Here is a 21,939-nt window from a genome sequence, read left to right as displayed (position 1 = left end):
TTTTTTGACAGTCCACTTGTGGATAACACTTTATTGCTTCTATCACATACAAAAGTTGTTGTTTGGTTGCTAGTTGAACTCTGCTTCGAAACAATTGCTCAATTCTTGTATTCGTGGTACTGTACTTGAATATAATAATCATGATGGTATATGTTGTTACTTTTTTTGTGTGCTTTTCATTCTACTTCAAATAATTAATATTGGTATTGGCTGGGTTCTACAAACAAATATATAGTCCTTACATAAGCGTTAAACATAGAAGGTGAAGAAAACTAAAAGTAGAAGAAACAATAACGAATCGAAATGCCATCGCATCGGAGGATTAAATGTGCATAGGTTTCGCGTATATCGCATAAGTGGTATAAAATACATGGTAGAGTAAATCAAACTTAAAGAAAGAAACTGAAAACAAAAAAAAACTATATTACTTTGCACTAGATCATTAAGAAGGGAAAAGGATTTTTTTTTTATATATTTTTTCTGTTTTTGATAGTGTTTTGGATTGGAAAACGGGTTTCGGGTTGCTTGCTTATTACTTGTTCAAAATTACTGCGCGAAAATCTCATATAATTGAAGCTTATATAGAAAACAAGCCGAGGGCTACGTTTAAATGCTATAAACTATACTTCTTCTGGTGATTTATTTTGGGTTAGGCGGCCTTAGTTATTGTCCTGCTTGTTGATTAGCTTCAAGATCACCTTGCCGGCCTGCACCTCCAAGGCGTAGAGGCTGCCGTCCTTGACTTCGTTGTTGAGCACCTCGTCGGTGACGCTGACCAGGATGCCGGACGGCCCGGAGATGTACACGCAGCTCTTGTTGGCGTCGTTGAAGATGTTGGATCCGCTGCCGGAGTACTTCGAGTGCATGCCCCAGTTGTTGTAGAGGGCGGCGGCTGCGGCGGCACCTCCTGCCCCGTTCTCCTGGGCACTGGCCTTGGCCATGAACTCGTAGAAGCCGGGCATCTTGAAGATCTTCTGCTGCAACTCCTTGGCGGTGTTGGACAGCAGGTAAATGGCATTGTAGCTGCAGCCATCCAAGCTGGCGTACATGGTAAGTCTGGGTGCAATGGTCCTTCGGGAGGAAAGTGAGGTGTCAGCAAAGAAATCATTTATTTTGGGAAGGAGTCTACTCACTTGGCGCGCAAAATGTTGAACATGCGGATGCCGTCAGCCAGACCACAGATCTGTATCAAATCCTCCTTAGACATGCTACAAGGAAGTCAAAAATATTAATAACAAATATATATATAGAAAAGTATGGTCGTACTAACCGCATTATATCCGATCCGGAGAACTGCGCGAAAGTCGAAAGATAAGCCGTGAGGCGGTGATTGGTCAGCCACTGCGTCACTTGCGAGGGCGTCGATTCCGGCATGATGTTCTGGTTCTGTTTCGGGATTGGAGTAATCGTTAAATGGGGGTGTTCTGATAGAGGGTTATAGACAGGAAAACCTACGCAATCATCGATGTCGGCAGGCACATGCTGCGGCGAAACCATGTTGGTGGTGTCCATCAGCTTCAGAGTGGGTGAGTTGGTGGATGTCACCGAGTTGATGGCGATGGGGCTGCTGCTGGTGGCCGGGGATGCTGCACTGGCTGCAAACGGAAGCATTCCATCGTACTTGGGGATGTGCACGGGCGAATTGGGCCACAGTTTCATACTGAGGATGAGAAAACATAGTCCAAGGATTAGTGGGGCTTGGCGAGAGTGGAATGTCCTGGGATCCTACAAATCCAGTAGAGCTCGTTCAATATCTGACGCTGGCAGAACCGATGATCCTTCAGATGCAAGCGCATGTTCGCGAATGCGAGAAACACTCCCATCATCGATCTCCCATCTTGGATGCCGCATTTTTCATATGCCATCGGGGGGAGAATCTGGTTTGCTCTTGGCTGGATCTTGGCGTCCACCGCTCGCCTTGTTTACAAGCAACCCGATACGCCCTGTTGCGGCTAATTGGCCAGCAAACCAGTTTGGAATCTGTTTTACGACTGACTATATCATAGGGGAAATTTTTCCAGACTTTCTGCCCGATCCCGCCCCGCTTTCCGACGCTGCCCCTCCTCCCATTGTCCACATATCTAAAGCTCGGATGGATTTAATGCTAAAATCCAGTTGCGATGATCACAGCCAATCGATATAATCGATCCCAACAATACAAGACCTTATACAATCCCATATCATTTGCCATTATTATCTATAGTACTCGACCAGTAAACAAACAAAATCATTGAGCAGAAACGAAAACTGAAAACCGGTTAAAAGCAACTTTAAACTAAAAATAGCTTCTGGCCAAAAGCAAAAGCGGCTGCCAGCCACACGGCGAAAAGCGCTCTTAGGTGATCTCTTAAAAGTCTACCGAACAGGGAGATCCTTCTCTCTCTAGAGGGGTCTCCACATGTCTCCCCAGTGGCCAGTTCCCAGTGACCAGCGACCAGTCCCCCAGTGTCTTGCTCCCTCTGGTCTTTCTGCTCTCAATTCAATTGATCTTGATGATTGTTCAAATGGCAAACAAAATGATTTCCTCTCGTATGGCTGCTGCGGGAAAATTCCACTCAATGGTGCGTTTCATTATTGTAAGAGAGATACAATGTTGTTTTTGAATACAAATGGAATGTTTTGGAAAGAGTATATACTACTTAAGTATATATTTTTAAGGAATAAACCCAACAAATTCAATAATATTTTCAATAATTTCCTGCCCTTCATATTACAACACTTGGTGAAATTTTTAGAATTGAATAAAGCACAGATCTTATAAATAGCTAACCTAAATTTAATTATAGATATGTAGAAACGGCCATCAACCTCAGACTATTTATATATGATTTAATATGTGTATCTAAATTAATGCATTTACTGACTGAATCGAACGAGAGCCATAATAATTCCAGCTACTAATTGAGATTGGAATACATTTTAGAGCCTAAATGACCCTTCCATTAGAAGATAATTGACCCATATCCCATGTATATAACATCTATGAACCGCACTGTACTGCAAATGATAAGGAACACGTATCACAGGGTACGTAATATGCACTTGATCTTAACTGAATGTTATGTAAATGGCTGTATGGCTGGAATGACTGCAATCGTTGGGTTCGTAAATCAAAAGGCCCGGACCGTAGCTGTCACATAAATAAACAAGACTTGCGGAAAATTGTCTGAGCTCAATTGGAAGATTGTGGGGCCGCTTAGGAAAGTAAATTATTCGCAGCATTGCCTCTAGGGGGCTAATGGGTACTCACTATTCAGGACTGTAGCATCCAGTAGTGGTGGCGGCCATCACCAAGTCCAGAGAAATATCGTTCATAATGGTGCACTCGTAGCTGGGCTGGAACTTGTCCTGCTCAGACTGAGGACGCTTCTGTATCTTTTCGCGGTCCTGCTTGTGCTTCCGATCAGCGCCCTTTAGCTTGAAAACCTGCAAGAAGGTATTAGTCACTATGAGAGTCTAGTCTAGGAGGAGGTTCCCCCCAAGCACTTACCTTAATCTGACAGGCAGCGGCATGGACCGCCTGTTTGGCATTGTTTCCGGAGCCATTTCCGTTGGCAGTCTGTTCCGGTGAGGCTGGAGCAGTCACCACACTGGCACTGCCGTTTCCGGTGCCACCATTGGAGGCGTTGCTCAAGGCTGGGGTGTTTTCTATGTAGGTTTCAATCTGGAGCCGGAAGGGGACTCCTTTCTCGCCGCCGTGCTTCTTGGGGGTAAATTCGGTTGAAATGCAGTTGACCTTGATGTAGACGCCGACCTCCTTCAAGGGGTCCCAGAAGATTTCAACAGTGTTCAGGGAGTTGGAGCTCAGCGGCTGGGACACGTGGCACAGGCCGTACGAGAGCGGTACGTCCACCTCAATGATGCGTTCGCCGGGGCGGGATTGCTGCCATTGCTGCATCTGCTCGCGCTCCATGAATTGGAGGCGGCGCTCGTGGAAGCAGATCTTGATCACACTCTGAAAATGGCAGCAAAGTGGAGAAGTCGTGAGGAGGGGCCGCAAATGAAGTCACTCGGAAAGTTTTCAGTTTCAATTTTGCACACGCAGATTCCACATGCACAGCCATGGCGCTTTGGCTTTCTGGACTCTCGAGTCGAGCAGACCAATTGTGGCTTATTAAAACCAATTGAGTCTCGCAGACACACACTCGTCCCAGCTCACACACCCACTCGGCGACTGGAAGACGACTCAGTGGACACTCGAGCAATTCGTCGCATCACATGACCGCCCGGCGGCTGAATGGGTGGCTGGGAACAGGGACTTTGAACTCACCTTCAGTATTTTATCCCGGTAGAGGGACAGGTCACCGATCTTCTTCAGCTTGATCTCGTAGCTCTGGCCTTGGTTGAGATAAGTCAGGGTCTCCTCGTTGTTCTTGGTGGCGATTGAAGTGGCCGCAGCGAGGATGTATTGGAACCTGGATTGGATACATCACGAGGTTAAAAGATATCCAACTTTGGTTCTAAGACTGTGACTCACTTGTGGTCCTCGGCATTTGCGGCTCCATTGGCCGAAACAATCTCTATCTTGGCCGGGTCCAGGACACTCAGCTGCTGCTGAGGCAGGACACTGCCCTTGTCGTTCAGCTCGTAATCGTTGTTGGCCTGTGGGGATCCCTGGGGCGAGCCACAGCCACACGCCAGTCCGGAGTTCACATCGTGCTTGGTGTTGCCTGCGGAACCTGATCCGGCGGAGGCGGAAGCGGATTCCTTGCCCTGCGGTATGACCTGGAGCGGTGAGTTCTGGGCCTCGTCCAACTTGGCAATGGCCACCGAGGGCGATCCAGCGGCATTCTCCAACGAAATCTTGGGGCTCGGCTTGATGTGCTCGGTCTGGGGCTCCTGCTTCAGGGTGCTTAGAGTGGGCGAGAAAGCCAGGAAGTTGTCACTGGTTGCAAAGTAAACTGAATAAGCCATAAATCTTGGATTTGGTTAGAGCTTCTCTTACTTGTTCAGGTACGAGTTGCTGTTGAACTCGGCGTTCAGGTCGAAGCCAATATCATCGCTCCAGCTGCTGCGGCCTGTGAAAGTAAAGACCACAAGATCTATATAGTCAATCCTTATCAACTTTTTTCTAATTTTATAAAAAACTATCAGAGAGTTGTTCTCTTGACAGCGATAAGCGGCCCTCAAATCTTGATGGCCGACTTGCGTAAATGCCGCTAAAAGAACGTCAAACATTAGTCACAGCCATCATTTATAAGCCCACTTTGAAATTAATTTATATATATTATAGACCCGCCACCCTAATCAGGAATAAAGTTACGGGATCTGAACAACAGACTTCAAGGCATTGAAGTCGAAAAGTCTATTCAATTGTAAACTGCTTACATATATGATGTACTCTAATGAAAGAATGTTTGTGATGCTTTTTGTTAATTAATTTAATTTGTGGGGACAGTAGAGATAGATATAGCCTGTCTGTGTGGCTATTCCATTGGACAATACCCGGTTCACAATCGATTCAAAGTTATCCAAGACCCCGAATGACGCACAAACAAATTCACATTTGCGATAGTGTCAGAGAGCTAATTGTTTGATTCAAATCTTCTGTAATGTCAGATATAGTACTATATATATTGAGTACTTTTCGGGTATAGACCGCAATTTCATCTTATGGCCTTTGGTTATATAAACCGAGTGTGGGAACGAGGATGGGACAAAAGCTGGAGCAATTAGGCCTGGCCAAGTGATCTCAGTTGGGGCTGCCTCCCATAGTGACTATATATATTCCAATCCCTGCTTATCTGTGGGCGCTTTCAGACTTCCAACCCATCTCCCACCAACCCACCATCACAGACGGCCAAAACGCCTGTGTTTGGCCTTATCTGCCCCGAGTACCGCCCGAATGGCGATGATAAGCCATCAGAGCTAGAGTGCTCTAGATTGGAGTCAAAATTATATGGCCGGGTCTACCCAAATCTGTTTGTTCCGCGGTACATTGTATATAGTAGAGGTAGTGTGTCAGTGTCATGCCTAGGCCCCTAGTTAGTCCGAGTGCCTTGCGTGATTTTTGTTGAGCCCCCAATCTTAGGGGCAGATCTTTAAAGTTGAAACTTTAAAGGGTCTCTTTGGGCTAGGGGCTTGTTCGGTGCTGGCCATTGGAAAAGTACCACGAGAAGATTTTCATTTCGATAGTGACATTCTAATATTAAAGCTGGGTTGATTAACACAAGCACAGGTGCTAAATTAATTATAGTTAGATGGCCGCAGCTGTTAATTTCATTAGGGACCCTAAACTCCGACATTAGAAGCCATCAGCCTTATGTGTGTTAATAAATTTATGAAACTATTTAAAGACTTGACCGCTCTCACAGTGCACTCGGCCTATACATCCATAATCCAAATAATACGCCGAAAAATGGCCAATTTAACCCTTCATCTATTCGGCTTTTAATTGGCACCTCACGCATGTCGTATAACTTCATGTCTGATAGATACAGACTAATTAGCGATCGTATATTCGTCTGTTTATACGCCACTTAGCACCCCCGAAAGGCAGAAAGCCTCACACTTGTCTTACGATCAGATACACCTGTCTAGGGTATACCGATGTATACAAGTATCATGTATATATACTCCTTAACACAGGTGCACACATGTATATTCGGTTTTAAAAACGGGTTTCTCAATTACGAACACTTCTAATACTACCAGTAATCGCGGGAGGGCCAACGGGTTTTGAATTCCCACTTCCCAGCTACCACGCCACCCAGCTACCCAACTTCCCAGTCACAGGAAGAAGTCTCAGGTCCATTCTTAACCGCTTTCATTGATTCTGGGTCAGCGCACAAGTTATGCAAATTATTTAAGATTTCATTTAATGATCATCCCATTGACACATATTGGCCAGCTGTCCATTGTGTTTAAATATAGTATCCTACCACCAAACGTACTTATTAAATTATGATGATTAAGTGGCATTCTCGACAGTCTGGTTTTTTTGGTGGGAATACCTATATAGATATATAGTCGGGTCTTACTTACCAGAGTGCTTCTCGCGCTTGTGCTTGTCCCTCTCCTGGTGGACCACTTTGGTGGGCAGGTCGCCGCTCTGTGATCCGGTGGGTGAGCTTTCACTTTGACCAATGTCCAGGGAGTCCCAATCCATTCGTCTTTTGCGTGAGCCGCTGTTCAGGTAAATAGTCTGGACGTCAATGATCTGCGGTCCCGGCGAGTCCTTCGACTGGGCGTCTACGACAATCGTAATTTGTTCGATTAGCGAGGATGCGGAGGATTCTATGTTTTCGATGGGCGAGGATTGCAGTTTGATGATGTACATGAAGTGATCTTAAAGAGCTCTTTTTTCTTACCTGTCCACGATTCTTCAGAGTTGGGTGGCGAGTCAACAAAGTTGATCACTTGCTCATAATCCGAACTAATATGCTGGTGGTGGTAGCCGCTGATGAAGTGGCGGTTCTGGATCTGAAAAATCGGAATCGGGAGAGGGATTTCGGTATTAAAGAGAGGTATTTAGTTGGAAAATTGAATTTCGAAGCCGTAATCACTGCTGGAAGCTCATCACAAACAGCCAGAGCAGCGTGTCTAGCCGCCAGCGAGGCTATGCCCTCCCAGCATTATCTCCCAGAGTCCAGCTTAAATTCTATATGTAGGTCCGAACCTTGCTGATAAGGTCACTTCCAATCTCGACTCTCAGGAGAACGGAGAACGGAGAGAGTAGGGACAAACAGACAGAAATTCAAGAGAATCGTGTTTGTTATTAAAAAGTCGCTTTGGTTTCATTATTTTCGCTCCGATAAGGACAAGTTGGAAATGCCCGATATGGGTAAACAAACCAGAGAGATATGCGCCTCAAGAGCTGGGCAAAGAAGCCCCGGTGCATACATATTTCTTTATTTAAACAAAATGTCCAAAAATATATAAAATGAAAGAGTTCAAAAGTATATATATAGAGTGAGATATACCCCACTTGGGGTGGGTAAGTAGGTCGAACTGTTGACGTAACGCTTGCAACTATTTATTAAACTGCATTCTATTGTTTTTCCTCTCTTTAGAGGCACTCATATGTGAGTTATATGATACCCCAGGCCGTATATTATAATTAGCAATTGAACTATATATTTATATGTTTGTCTCCAGGCCTCAGAGTTGGCTGGGGGAGGTTCAGAGATCTGTAAGGAGTGTTGGGAACTGCTTTTTAAGACAGAAACAGTTGTACAAATAATAGAAATGAATATAAGCTACCAGAATTCTAAGGTTTCTTGGACGAAAATCTTAATATATTTCTCCAAAAATAGACAACATGAAGGAACTCCTACTATATAACCTCAAGAACTAAAAGATTGATGAGAGGATTCAATATTAAAGTCTTACAAATCCCAAGGCCCTAATACCATAACCACTTGAAGAATCTATAGTTATTCTTTATAAATGGGTCTATAAACTAGTGATAAGATAGTTAACTTACGCTAGTAGAGTTATTGCTGTTGTTGTTGTTCTGATTGTTGATATTGCTCTGATATTGATTACGATTTAAGTTGTTATTGAATTCCATTTGATCGAAGTCGTTGAATAGGCTTAAATCAAACTTTGTCGAGTTGGAGCGTTGATTTTGTTGTTCCTGATTGAGTTCTTGATTGTGATGTTGATGTTGGTTGTTGTTTAAAGTTGATTGATTTTGTTGTTGTTGTTGTTGATGATGATTATGTGAATATTGTGGATCAAATATACTTTGTAAATCCAACAGACCGGAGTTTTGGGATAGAAACGAAAGAGCCATTCGGTAGGTGAGTGGAAGGCGGAAGATTCGCTTTCTGTTTCTAACAACTTTTTTGTTTTCTTTCGTAGGATATAGCTCGGATTATAGATTATCGATATATATATTTTAGATCACGACCGACCGACCTTTCGTCAGCAATTTTGATCAAGTTGCGTACAACGCGATTGTAATGATAATATTCGAAGTAGAAACCGTTTTTAATCGAATGGATACTTAGATATGGATTGGCATTTTGTTTTGAATTCAAAATGTTGATAATATGACACACTTGTGAGCCGTTTTGTTCGTCGCTTGGTACAGTACTTGGATTAAGAATATACGCACTTGTCGGGAGTTCCACTAACAACCACTATAAAATATCTCTAGTTTATTCATATAATTATATAATTAATAACTTGCTTTATTTTTTTTTTTTACACTTTTTTCTCTAAATTGGCTCACTTGATGGAGTGATTTTGGAATTGGAATTGTTGCGTTGTGCGTTTTGTGTTCTTGAGGGGGGCCTTGGGACGACGGGGTTCTTCGACGAGGGGCCAAGGGGGCAAATTAAAACAATACGAAAAACGAATTGTATAGTTTCTTGATTCCAGTGGTCTCACGCTGACGATGGCTTCGAAGTAGGGTGTTTTCGATTTTTAACAGCATCTTGGTCCGCAAATACATATAGCTCGATTGCGACTGATATTCATTTGACATGCGCTGCAGTCGTATTTCAGATTTCTCCATTTATTGATCAATATGCGATACGTTCTTCACACGAATTTTCAACTTAACGTGGCTCTACTGTACAGCTCTAACTGGCTCTGTACTCTGCGACTTCTGGGGCTATGGGCTATATGGTCACTGGATTATGCGACTATAGCTGGGCTGCTGGCTGCTTGGTGGACACTGTCAGATGGCGTCGGACATCATATAGGAGTTGTTTACGCTTCAATTGAATTTTTTCCCTTCACTGATAACAGGCAACAGACTGCTGCACTCCTCCTGCTGCTGATAGTAAGTAGGTTTTCTTGTGACGTTTTTTTTTTGTGGGTTTTTTTTTAGTTTAGCGATTAGCTAGTTCTTAGCTTTTGGACTTTTTTTTATTTTTTGTATTTATTGAGTCACTGTCAGATATGCGACATTTCAATTAGCTCGAAACTTGTGGGGCTTCCGAAAATAGGATTTTTTTCAATCCAACAATGGTTATGTAACTTTTTCGACACTGACTTTGCTGCGAAGGCACTGATAGGTAGGCACACTGATAACTGATATTGAATAGGCTTTTCTTGATCAATTTCTTGATTAGGACTCTTAACGGTCTTGAGGGCACAACTATTCCGTACGATCGACAATATTACTCTGGCTTGGACTGACTTTCAGACGTTACTGTGAAGTTGATTCGTGAGTTCGATTTTCGCTCTGCTTTTAGTCGCGGGCTAGTATGGGTGTTATCGCGAATCCGACTGCGAATGCGGTTGTGTTGGGGTGTTATATATCAACGGGCCGAGATGTACCAGTATCTTGGATCGTCACTTTATGGGGGCCTAATTTCTGTTTCTGCGACTGCGACGCGAAACGGGTTTTTTTCTTCTTTCGAGGGGGGCTAATTATTCACAAATTAAAGGCCAGAATAGGAGTTTGATTCACTTGATTTTAAACACTTTTAAAATTTTTTTGGAGTTTCGATTTGTATAATTTCGAGTTGGATTTAGATACTGATTTGGCCAATTCAAATAGGTTCAGTTATTGTTCAGTTTTTTTGTAAAAATTCTTGATATCGTTGCGGGCCTGCTCGTTAGAGGAGCACTTTTAGTCCGACGAAGCCAGGCTTCGAAAAGCCCAAGGAGACGAGCATCTTGTGCGGCAGAACCTTGGTCGAGCGGCAGCCAACGCGGACACGAGGTTAAAATATCAATGAGTTGTGTGAATTTTCGCCGTTAGCGGGAAACTACAGATACAGTTTCGGAATCCAACAAGCCCCAATCAAGCCCGACGGCGCTGCCCCACACGGACACACACTTGGGCAAGAAAAGAAATACGCCTGGGCAAGAGAATCGGATCGGATCGGAGATGGCGGATCGCGGATCGTTGGATGGTTGGATGGTCGGATGGGCGGATGGTGGATCGCGGATCGCGGATCACAGATCGGAGACGTCGGGTACGGTACGAGTGCGACAAAAACAAGCTGCTCCTCCGTCTGCTGCTGCTGATGCTGATGCTGATGCTACTGCTATCACTCTAATTGATTGCGGCAACAACAATGTGTTTATTGGAGTGGACACACACACAAATTACACACTCTCTCGCTGGCATACGCTCAATTGAAAGGGCTTAGTGTTGTTGTTGTTATTGTTGTTGGTGGGTCAGATACTGCTGACTGCACTTGTTGCTTTGTTTTCGCTGCCGACGACGACTGAGGCTGAGGAGGTCCGTTACTCTCCGCTCAGCTGTTTTGCACGTTCTTCTTTTTTTTTTTGTGGGCTCTCCGCTTCGCTGTGAATGGCAAAGCAAAAGCAGCTAGTAAAGATACAGATAGTTTTATTAACTATTTCAAGTTTCCTCCTCCGATTATCAGGTTGGGCGTTGCTCGGACTATTTTAGCTTGTTCCCGCAATGGAAATCTATTCGCTGTTGTTGCTTTTGAATATTTTCGGTAATCGAAAATTATCGTAGGTTTTTCGATGCGCGCGTCGATGACGTATTTGATTTTTTTGGCGCGCACCCGCACAGCCCAAGAAAAAGACTTTCTGCCTCTTCCTTTCGACTAATTAAGCTTTTCCGCTCGCGATAAACACTAAAAAATGTCAACGTGTTAATATTTCTGACGAAGATTGTGGTTTGTAGTTGTTGTTGTTGGTGTTGTTGCTGGTGGGTTATGGTGATTCTGTCTGCTCCAGATTAGTTTACACTTAAACGCTCAACTTTTAACGACGACTGTTGAATAAAAACTGATTGAGCGTGGAGCATACGCTAATATCAACACTAGTCGTGGGACCCCATTGGGCCCCATCTGTCTCCCTCGCTCTCTCTCTCTTTCTCCCGCTCATAGGTCGCATGGCTCCAAAAGAGCGAGGGGCGCTCTTCCACACACGCATACAGGTGCAGCCAGACCCCATCGTTGCGGGTGTGTTTAATAAAACAAAAACAAAGCACGCACTTTCGTTGCGACCTTTCATTTTTAAGTATGTATATGTATCCAGATACGGATAGTATCTATTCCGCTGAAATATATTTACTTGCAAAATTCTGTTGTGGGGGGCTGACTTGCATTTACCACCCAGTTGCTCCCCCCATGGGCAGCAAAGAATGCTATTTATCAACAAGAACAGCTGTTGTTGAAAATCCCAGTCTCTCGCCAAAGAGAGACTATTAAAGAGTGCTGCACCTGCTGATAATGCTCTTCAGCTGGTTAAGATCCACATCTGGGTACCAACACCAACTAATTACCTTCCACCGATCTGGTTCCCAAAAAAATCAAGAACCTGATCTAATCCCGCCCATCTATCCCGGTTGTTAGCTTAGGTATTAGTACGAAAATGATGTAAATTTTATAAATATGAAGACTTTGTATACTAATTTTTTTCAGAAAGAAAAAATTGTAATCTTTAAGACTTTCTAGAAGCTTTTAACTTTTGTCACCCCTTCCATTAATGGTGAAAACCTTCAAGTGGTCCTAATACAGATCAATTAACATCCTCCGATTTCATTCATGACATCTTAAGAACCCAGTTCTTATCCCGCCATCTATCCTGAGTGTTAATTGAGGCCTTAATTGATAAAAGCCGTATCCGAATTTTTGAAAAATTGCCATTCTCGTTTTGCTTTCTTTTACATTTCCTAAATTGATCGCAATACGACCGGGAATATATATGGGAATATGGTTGGCGGTTGGCGAATAAAATACTTTTCAATTGTTTTTAAATTGTCTTCAATAACGAGGTCGCCAAGTGAAATTAATTTATTTTCCACAATGAAAGTCAAAGACGCAATTTTCTACAATGAACCGCAGAGTTCTTTTTGCAGAATAGGTGCACGTTTTTTTTAACATTTTTTGGTAGCTTCAACTAAGGTTTTCATTAGCGCAGTTAATCAGCACAAATTAGCAACATCAGCTTAAAAATACTCTTTATGGCCATTGATCAAAATCTCTGGCGGTTATAGAGAGAAATTTAGCAAATATTATAAGGCGTAATAAAAAGTGAATGGAGCTTCAAGTTTTTAAATTAGCAGTGCAATTTAGTTTATTAGCATCTATCTTAAATGCGATTAAATTTTTCAAATTAACCGCCAACGTCACAACGGGACGTTTGTCAACACTAGAGGAGCGATAACTCGATTGTATGAGTTTTATACAAATATATCGATATATTTATACAATATCCACAACCCTGCTGAGACGCCAACATTGAAATTCGGCCTTTTTATGATGGAATTATCGCCAAACAATCAGATCGAGGACAGAAAACCCATCCTAACTGCCGACGGACTGGTCCAGACATCCAACTCCCCCTTCGAGCCGACAATCTCGCAGGAGACGCAGACCTCCAACGGCATCGGCGGTGGCCAGTGCCAACTGACAGTCGACCAGCTCGACATTGAGATATTGCCGATAATCTACGACATTGTGCGTTGGTGGGTAACAGGTGCTCTTCCGACGGATGGAGGGGATGCGGACGTAGGTTCCGGTCACCCACCCCATCGGAGAAAGCCGAAAATAACAAACAAGTGCGCACTTGGCATGAGCCTTATATAACTATGATTCATTGCAGCGTTGAAAAGGATCCCTTGGAGAACGCCGTGAAGCTGCGCGAGTCCCAGGATTGCAATCAGAAGATCTTCGAGCTGCAGAAACGATTCGACTCCGCAAGGGAGCAAATACGGCAGTTGCCTGGCATTGATTACAACAAGGAGGAGCAGCAGCAGCGACTGGAACTGCTACGCAACCAGCTGAAGCTCAAGCAGCAGCTCATTCGGAAATACAAGGACATCGAGTTCTAGGCGAGAATCGGGAGAGAAACAAGATGGTGCTGCGATTCCTGATGCGATATCTGGCCAACAATGAGCAGCTCATCCAGCGCATGTCGGAGAGCTATCCCATAAGACGGGCGGCCCAGTTGGCCGTTTCACTGATGTACCGCACCAAGAGCTTGGCCAGGGAGCAGGGCCTGCATGAGATGACACCAGAGCGCTTCAAGTGAGTAGATCCACTCACTGCTAGATAGTTTGGGTACCAAAATTGGATTTTGTTTCAGGTCCTTTATGAATATGTTTAAGAACAACGTTCGGCAGGAACTGGAGGGCGTCAAGAAGGAGATCAACAACAAAAAGAAGAACTAGGAGCCTCTTCGCCATTGAAATTGTAAATACGTGGCAAGCAAAATTTTAGTCAACTTTAGGAATGAATAAAAATTGACATAGAAGCATTAAATTACAAATCTATTTAATTTTTGATGCTAGAAAGTTTAAAGTACAACAATTTAAAGTCCAGAAATCGGTTTTATTATTGTAAATCGAGTAATATCTAGATAAAAAATCAAATAATTTTATTATGTGACATGTGGTCTTAATTCTAAATAACAAAATAATCAGAATAATCAGTTAAAAAAACAACTTTATATAATTTAGACATCTTTTTAAAAATCATACATGCGATTGATTCAAGAAATTAAAATCAAAAGTATAGTGGACAAGGACAGGACACGGAAAAGTTTATTTTGAGGCAAACGGCCATGCAGATCAGGAATCCGGACTCGAGTAGCAAAATATATAGTTTCTCACTTTAAGGTTTTCAAAAATACTTTAGCTTACACAACTAGAAAGAACAAACGTGATGGAGGCGAGCCTCACTCGGTGAGACCCACTGATCCGGCGGTGGAGGGAGCGGGCATCTCTCCAAGAGGCAGGACCAGACCGGCCGAGCCGTTGGACTGTCCCGTTCCTCCGCCTCCTCCCGCCGGTGGGCGATTGTTTCGTTTCCGTTTGCCGCCCCGCCTACTGCCGCCATTCTGCTTCTCCTCGCCGGTGTCCTTGCTGCCTCCAGCTCCCACGCCCGAGGAACTTCCCTGGCCCTGCTGGCGGTGCTGATTGTTGCTTCCGTTGCTGCCACCGTTCTGGGAGCGAGACTGCATCTTGGCTGGCTTGGGGCGATAGGGTGACGCTGCGGCATTGGGCAGCGGGCACAGGATATTGCCCACGGCCTTGGTGCGACCTTCGCGGAAGACTAGTCGCTGGCCGGCTCGGATGTACTCCGGCTGCTTGATGAACCGGAACTTGACGTGGGCCTTGTCGCCAGTGCGCAGGCAGTCCAGCGACATGTGTATGATGGAAGCCGTCTGCCGTATGCTGCCGCAGTGCACCATGGCCTGGTAGCGGGCCGATATCGTAGTCGGGTGGTGGAGTACCAGAATCTCGCCCTCGAACTCCCAGCAGGCTTGCGGCTTCAGCTCCGGCGACACCATCACCATGCCCTTTCGCAGATAAGCCCGCTTAATCTTCTTCAGCGCGAAACTGGCCGTTTGGCCGCAACGCACGCGTGCCACATTCATCCGCTTCCGGTGGATGCTCTTAATAGTGATGGGCACGAATGCACCCACGGCATCAGGCCCCAACATCAGGGTGTCGTTAAGCCGTATAGTGCCCTGTAGACAGGTGCCCGAGACTACGGTTCCGACACCCGGAACCGAGTACACGTCGTCGATCTGGAACTCAGCCGGTTGGCTCTCGGAGCCGGCCATGCGCGTGCTCAGCAGATTAAGGAACATCTTGAGCAATTCCAGGTTGTCGCCAGTGACGTTGGACACCTGGAAAATGGGGCATAGCCGCTCACTCACAAAATTCGTGGCACTGAGAACCACATCGTCCTGGGTGCGCACCACAACCGGCACCTTGCGGCAGCCCTGCGACTTGAGCATCTTGAAGAGGAGCTTCATGTTGTCCTGCAGAATGTTGGCCGGACACATGTCGATTTTGGTGACCACCACAAAAACGGGAACTGCCAGGGCCAAGGCCAATCCCAGATGCTCTTTGGTCATGCCAATAATGCCAGCATTGGCGCCAATCTGTTGGGAATATTGGACAAAAGATTAGGTTAAAAGGTCCCAAGAAACTAACCATGAGACCCACCATTAGCATGCCAAAGTCCGGGGCATGGCCTGTCATGCCGAAGACCGTAGTTTTCAGGTAGCGCTCGTGACCAGCCAGATCAATGAAGGTTATAACTTTGGCCGAGTTCTCGCAGATCTTCACCCAGTCCAGGTGCCCGTGGTCCGGTTTGTTGACCACGTTTCCCACTCCGTCAAAGCCCAGAATGTCGTTGCCCACTGAGCTGGTGCGTCCGCTCTCTATTTCGTGCTTGTGTCTGAAGAGCCGCTGCCGGGCATGTCCACGTCCGTTGTCCAACTCCCCGTGAGTAAGAACGCCCAGCAAAGTGGACTTGCCGGCGTCCACGTTGCCCACCACGGCCACTCTACAATTTGGAATTCTTTCAGTGCTTGGACTGCTTGAAAGATAATTCTGTTCCCTTACCGAATTTCCATAAAGTCCGTCGTTTCAATGTGTTTCCTTATGAGGAACTGGGCCGACATGCCCTTCTCTACCTTCCGCTCTCGAAGCTTGACCACATCGGCATCAATATTGGCGGCCAGAAGATGGAGTGTCTTCACGGAGGCGAGAAACTGTTCCGGATTCAGGCCATTGTCACTTCCGTCTGAGAAGGATTTCAAGAATTAAATCGGCTGGAGGAGGACAGCTTAGGAAAGGCTTCTTACCTTCGCCCACGCCGACCTCGTAAATGGTCTCGCCACAATTGTCGGCAATGCGATCCTGGAGCCGCTTCTGCAGCAGCTCCAACTGATCGGCACTGGGCTGCACCAGGACATCCTTCCCCCGGATGCTGGAGAAGTCCACGCTAAGCGCCGCCATCTGCTGCGGCAGCCCATCGACGTTGAAGATGTTGCTCCGGGCCGTTTTAATGCCCACGCCGACGCCCCCACCATTCGGGGCATTCTGTAGGTTACTCATTATGCTAATTGTCTTTGTTGTCTGATGCCTCACTGTATCCTTGGAATCATTGCCTTTCGGGTCTGTGTGTGATTGTGCAGGTTGAGAATGATGCGGATGGGTGACTTTAGATGAATTCTGAAATTACAGGAAGAGAAGTGCATCCCGGATGAGTAAGATTGTAGGAAGCCGCAAAAGGACAAGTGCCCCACCTATCCTATGCCCATCTGACTGAGTTGTGCTTGGGTTTTCTGGCGTGGGTTCTTGTTTCCTTGCATCTCAATGATGAAATAAAACTGAAGAAGCGACTGGAGGTGCTTTTATACCCGGCAAACAGCATGATGAAATCGAGTGCTTGGCATGATGCAATACTAACCCCATGTGGGGCATTAAAACATGCTAAGAGAGTGGCAATTTCTCCGGAAGAGAAACTTGAAACTGGGCAGATACAGGAAACTGGATACAGGAAACCGGGCAGAACCTATCTTCCCAATGGACATTACAAACACCTTTGGAAAATCTTAAAGCTTTGAAATCTTTGGGTTTAAGATCTTAAATCTTGAAGGATTGAGGATTAAACAGATTCTTTGGTAACCCAAGCCTAGCATGATGCAATCCCCTCTCCGAGAAAGAGAGAACCCAAAGAAAGAGAGAGTGCCTAACCCAGAAGAATTCTCAAATTTCATAAATAAGCGAAATTACCGTTATCGACATTCGCTCACCAAAATGTTGTTGTTTGGGAACAGCTGATTTTTTGTTTATATAATATTGCTTTGTTGACGTATACAAAACTAGAAGACATATAACAACAAATAGGATTGTCATTACGCATAGTTTGGTGTTTATTTTTAGCGGCAAACAAAGAGCAAATACTATGTCCATGTACATATGTACATTTGTAGCAAACATATTTACGCAGGTACATATATACTTGTATATACAAACGAAGCAAACCAAAACAAACACGAAAGCTGCACCACAATAGGTGCCATTTGGAACATTTAAGCACCATATTCAGAAACAGAAAAGGCGCCTTGGATATTAATTAACGAAATAAACAAGAAATCAGCTGTATTAAGCTCTCCCCGAGAATATGGTTCATTAGAAAGTGAAAGGATGTTATGATTTTGGGCATTTTGGCCACAGCTTCTGGAGAAAGGCGCCGTTGGCCCGAAACCGAACTCACACTTCATGTAGCCTTCTTTGCTTGTAAAATCTGATGGATGCTGGGCCTCGACATGCAATTTTTTAAACCGAAACACACATAATTTGTTTTAGATTTTCCTGTAAATTGTTTTCCGTGTCCCGAAGCCACGTACCGTGCGGAGCTGCCAAGTTGTTTACATATCGGTTAGCCAATCGATAACTTTCTTCGATGACTTAAGCTTAATACAAACATTATTTTTTTGTAATTCAGGGTCTTTTTTTATCAGAATAAACTCGATTTTAATAAATTTTATATGAACAATTGCAGAAATACATTTCATGATTATAGTTAGGCAGTCTTTACTCTTTTTCATCGACTTTGGTATTTTCAGTATATTTAAAACTGCCATCTCTATTTATCTTAGATCTACAAATCTTAGTTTACAGTTCTGACTCATTATTCACTTTATTGTGAAATTAATTTATAAAAGAAGCAACAGCGAATTGCCTGCAGGGATTAAGGATATACTGACCTACAAGCTGATATGGCAGGAGAGGAAGTTACCCCAGGGCAAGCGTCTACGGAGCACACACCTGCACTGAACATTTTGTGTCCAATATGCAACGAATTTTTTAAGGAGAATGATGTCATCAATTCCACTACTTGCGGTCATGTTTTCCACAAGAACTGCCTCACACGGTGGTTGAATAGATCAAGAACGTGCCCCCAGTGCCGATCAGAGTGCTCCCATGATCAAATCCATAGGGTTTCCCTAAACTTCACAGCACCGGCGAGTATGCCTGAGAATGTCGACCCGGTTCCCAGGCCGCCCTATGAATGGGTGCCCATTTACTTGGGCGACGACGACGACGAGGATACTCCCCAAATAATAGAAGGTTCTGTGCAGTGTGGAACCGACGAGGACGGACATCCCGCTTATGTGGCACGTATGACTTTCAACCGTGATTTATTGCCAGCGAGTTACATACCGGAAAGAGGTGTCGCTTGCGGATCGTATGGATGTCGCTCGTATGCCCAAACCCAGGACGTGGAGGTCCTGGTGCTGAACAATTGTGATCATAGTTGGGTGCCCGGCCAGAATGGAAGTTATCCGGTAGAATCCCTAAGAACCGGCCACTCCGAAATCGGTCACCCCACCTTTACTGGGCGTTGCATCTACGAGGGCATTCTGCGCCTGGGTAAGGTGCATCCCTCCCATTCTCTAATGTATTTGCCGCACCGCGACCTAGAAGTAAGCACCGACAACTACGAGGTCCTGGTGGTCAAGCCGCGCGAATCTAACAACCACTAAACGAGGTCCCATATTTTAAGTAAATCTAAATATCTAATATCTCTAATCTAAATATTTTTTAATCTGTTTTTAACAATTCTAACAAAGGTTTACTATAACTAAGAAGGTTTATTTTTATGTGTTACCAAATTTATTGTACCTCAAGAGCATAGAACAAAATTGTACATATATTTAGAAATATATGTATGTATATGTTTAAGGTTGTTTTTATGAAATCATTGACGTGGCTTTTTAATTAAAGCTATTAACAGCTTTTATCTGTTAACAATATAATAATTCTTAATTTAATTTTTGTCATCTTTTAATTTATTAAATTTTTTTTTTTTCATTTTTTTTTTTTAATTTTTTAAATTGAATGCATAACATCTGAAGAATATTGTGTCAATTTCAAGTCAATTAAAGCAAAATTGACGAAGTTATTAGTTATTGACGAAGTTGCTTATAAACGTTTTCAGAATTTTGATTTCGCAATGACAAATTAAGCGATTTTTTCCCAAAAAATTGTGTTTTTCACTTCAAAGTCGTCGAAAAAATTAAAAAATTGCGAACTATTATCTAACGAATGAACTTTCATTCTTTGATTTCACATAATCCAGCACCGAGTTATGAGGACAATTGCTACCATTGCCATATTTTTAAATATTTTTTTGTAAAAATTTGATAAAACATTTTTCTAATGTCATACTTTAATATACCGTTTGTTGAATAAATAAATTTTAACTGTGTCGTCAGGAAAAAAATCGAAAAAACATGGCTTTTTTCGCATGATTTGACCTTACCCCCCCCCCCCTTAAAAAACTTCGATTGGGTTTCACAAAAATCTATGAATCAGGATAGATGATTCGCATTTAGGTATAATGATGTATCAATTTTGGGAAATTTGTTTAATAATTCAAAAAATCCTGGATGATTAACGATCCACGGGTTCGCTGGGAGTAATTGCCAGAACCTCATACTTAGAGATGCTTGGTTCCCTGTGGTTGTGGGCAATGAACATCGTCTTATATGAGGGATGCACTTTTCCAATTCTCAGCCTGTTGCGGAAAGTGGCACGTCCCGTGTAGGTTACTTCGCCGGTGTCAGATAATCCGGTTGGGATGGCATGCGGTGGATATCTACCATGGTCAGCAGCAACCCATTCAATATCACAGTCGTCCAGTACGAGAACTTCGACGTCCTCCGTAACCCAATAAGCTATGCCGCCAGTCGATGCCAGAGCAGCTTTCTTAAAAGGAACGTAGCTTGCCGGAAGTAGTTCCCGGCATTTAATGACCCGTGCCACGTATGCCTCGTGACCCTCGCAGTCTGTGCCACATTCGACGACTCCAGAAGGTAGCGATATGGAACGGAGGGAAACATTTGGTCCTAGTTGCATAGGCACCCACTTGTAAGGCAGATCTCCTTGGGTAAAGCTGGTGGGTTCCCCAAATGACAGGTAAACCCTTCTCTGCGATCCATTCCATTGCCATCCGCATTGCAGGCAGAGGGCACATCGTGTTAGCTGGAGCTCCATACAGGTTTTGTGGAACAAATGGCGGCATCCTATATTATAGATCTCATCGTCAACTGCAAAGAAAGATTTGCAAACGCTACACTGAATGTTAAGTGTTCGCGGGTCTCCAGCTGGGATGATGCCTTCCATCTCTTCCGATCCACGCGACTGAGAATTACTTACTAAGTACTATATTTACATTCATCTTCTCTCGCCGGCACTTCGGCAAGCTTCGATTCAAATTGGGTCCTATACGGGTGTCGGTACGTTTTTCAGTTTTTAGCAAAACTTACTTATGACACGCTTTTTTCACATGAGCTGCTCATCTTATCATCTAGAAAGTGGGTCAAAGTTCCCCTCCCATTCTATTCCCCATTTTGGCAAGGAACCCCCTGGAATTTTTGCAAAAATATAGGAATGAAAAAATATGGAATGAAACAAAAATATTTTGTTTCTAGCTTTTGATGCAGATTGGTGGAGAATCTTTCCACAAATCGATAAAGGTACTCCGCTCTGGAATCGGAAAAGAATTGGTAAAGATATAGCCTTCACAGTGAGCCATAGTGCCCCTCCCATGCAATTCCCCATTTTTCCCGCTCTGGGATCGGGTAAAAATTGGCAAAGATATAGCCTTCACAGTGAGCCATAGTGTCCCTCCCATGCAATTCCCCATTTTTGAAGGGGACCCCCTGGAAATTTTAACAAAAAATCTAAAAAATATTTTGTTTCTAGATTTTGATGCAGATTTGTGGAGAATCTTTCCACAAATCGATAAAGGTACTCCGCTCTGGGATCGGATAAGAATTGTTAAAGATATAGCCTTCACAGTGAGCCATAGTGTCCCTCCCATGCAATTCCCCATTTTTGAAGGGGACCCCCTGGAAATTTTAACAAAAAATCTAAAAAATATTTTGTTTCTAGATTTTGATGCAGATTGGTGGAGAATCTTTCCACAAATCGATAAAGGTACTCCGCTCTGGGATCGGATAAAAATTGTTAAAGATATAGCCTTCACAGTGAGCTATAGTGCCCCTCCCATGCAATTCCCCATTTTTGAAGGGGACCCCCTGGAAATTTTAACAAAAAATCTAAAAAATATTTTGTTTCTAGATTTTGATGCAGATTTGTGGAGAATCTTTCCACAAATCGATAAAGGTACTCCGCTCTGGAATCGGAAAATAATTGGTAAAGATATAGCCTTCACAGTGAGCTATAGTGCCCCTCCCATGCAATTCCCCATTTTTGAACTGGACCCCTGGAAATTTTAACAA

The 21,939-nt window shown here is 43.9% G+C and overlaps 7 protein-coding genes across 13 annotated transcripts; 3 read left to right on the top strand and 4 right to left on the bottom strand.

Annotated features, from left to right (window-relative positions):
* Positions 1-15: 15 nt before the first annotated feature.
* gem (transcription factor CP2 like gemini) lies at positions 16-8,960 on the bottom strand. 6 transcript variants are annotated; one of them, XM_017231798.3, is made up of 12 exons: positions 8,426-8,960; positions 7,311-7,422; positions 6,985-7,236; positions 4,946-5,018; positions 4,478-4,885; positions 4,271-4,415; positions 3,491-3,955; positions 3,251-3,426; positions 1,456-1,660; positions 1,271-1,386; positions 1,134-1,208; positions 16-1,071 (listed from the first exon to the last, which is right to left on the bottom strand). In XM_017231798.3, the coding sequence occupies exons 1-12, from the start codon at positions 8,735-8,737 to the stop codon at positions 660-662; spliced, it is 2,751 nt and encodes a 916-aa protein (XP_017087287.2). In that variant the 5' UTR covers positions 8,738-8,960; the 3' UTR covers positions 16-659. The 6 variants fall into 6 exon arrangements, with proteins under 6 accessions (XP_017087287.2, XP_017087288.2, XP_070134086.1 ...); XM_017231799.3 differs by having other exon boundaries at positions 4,478-4,852; XM_017231800.3 differs by having other exon boundaries at positions 18-1,071; positions 6,985-7,191.
* A 143-nt stretch (positions 8,961-9,103) lies between these two features.
* On the bottom strand, positions 9,104-11,669 carry LOC122321284 (uncharacterized). Its single transcript, XM_070277987.1, has one exon. It carries the CDS (start codon positions 9,461-9,463, stop codon positions 9,284-9,286), a length of 180 nt encoding a protein of 59 aa, XP_070134088.1. The 5' UTR covers positions 9,464-11,669; the 3' UTR covers positions 9,104-9,283.
* A 1,420-nt stretch (positions 11,670-13,089) lies between these two features.
* Positions 13,090-13,717, top strand: MED9 (mediator complex subunit 9). The gene is made up of 2 exons (XM_017231830.3): positions 13,090-13,351; positions 13,489-13,717. The coding sequence occupies exons 1-2, from the start codon at positions 13,143-13,145 to the stop codon at positions 13,715-13,717; spliced, it is 438 nt and encodes a 145-aa protein (XP_017087319.1). The 5' UTR covers positions 13,090-13,142.
* Positions 13,718-13,740: 23 nt separating this feature from the next.
* Positions 13,741-14,147, top strand: LOC108118893 (protein NCBP2AS2 homolog). Its single transcript, XM_017231831.2, has 2 exons — positions 13,741-13,913; positions 13,972-14,147. The coding sequence occupies exons 1-2, from the start codon at positions 13,741-13,743 to the stop codon at positions 14,054-14,056; spliced, it is 258 nt and encodes an 85-aa protein (XP_017087320.2). The 3' UTR covers positions 14,057-14,147.
* Positions 14,148-14,195: 48 nt separating this feature from the next.
* GTPBP1 (GTP-binding protein 1) lies at positions 14,196-18,063 on the bottom strand. Of its 2 annotated transcripts, none has more exons than XM_017231828.3 (5): positions 17,904-18,063; positions 16,486-16,855; positions 16,244-16,424; positions 15,842-16,184; positions 14,196-15,777 (listed from the first exon to the last, which is right to left on the bottom strand). In XM_017231828.3, the coding sequence occupies exons 2-5, from the start codon at positions 16,736-16,738 to the stop codon at positions 14,563-14,565; spliced, it is 1,992 nt and encodes a 663-aa protein (XP_017087317.2). In that variant the 5' UTR covers positions 16,739-16,855; positions 17,904-18,063; the 3' UTR covers positions 14,196-14,562. The 2 variants fall into 2 exon arrangements, with proteins under 2 accessions (XP_017087317.2, XP_017087316.2); XM_017231827.3 differs by lacking the exon at positions 17,904-18,063 and adding an exon at positions 16,930-17,081.
* A 214-nt stretch (positions 18,064-18,277) lies between these two features.
* On the top strand, positions 18,278-19,909 carry LOC108118756 (uncharacterized). Its single transcript, XM_017231549.3, has one exon. It carries the CDS (start codon positions 18,409-18,411, stop codon positions 19,174-19,176), a length of 768 nt encoding a protein of 255 aa, XP_017087038.2. The 5' UTR covers positions 18,278-18,408; the 3' UTR covers positions 19,177-19,909.
* A 177-nt stretch (positions 19,910-20,086) lies between these two features.
* On the bottom strand, positions 20,087-20,894 carry LOC108118716 (uncharacterized). The gene is made up of 2 exons (XM_017231507.3): positions 20,852-20,894; positions 20,087-20,742 (listed from the first exon to the last, which is right to left on the bottom strand). Exons 1-2 carry the CDS (start codon positions 20,871-20,873, stop codon positions 20,087-20,089), a joined length of 678 nt encoding a protein of 225 aa, XP_017086996.3. The 5' UTR covers positions 20,874-20,894.
* Between the last annotated feature and the right edge of the window lie 1,045 nt (positions 20,895-21,939).

Source organism: Drosophila bipectinata, chromosome 2R (assembly GCF_030179905.1).
Source record: "Drosophila bipectinata strain 14024-0381.07 chromosome 2R, DbipHiC1v2, whole genome shotgun sequence".
Lineage (NCBI taxonomy): Eukaryota > Metazoa > Arthropoda > Insecta > Diptera > Drosophilidae > Drosophila > Drosophila bipectinata.
The sequence above is the reverse complement of the archived record's forward strand: the minus strand, read 5'-3'. Positions and strand labels throughout refer to the sequence as shown.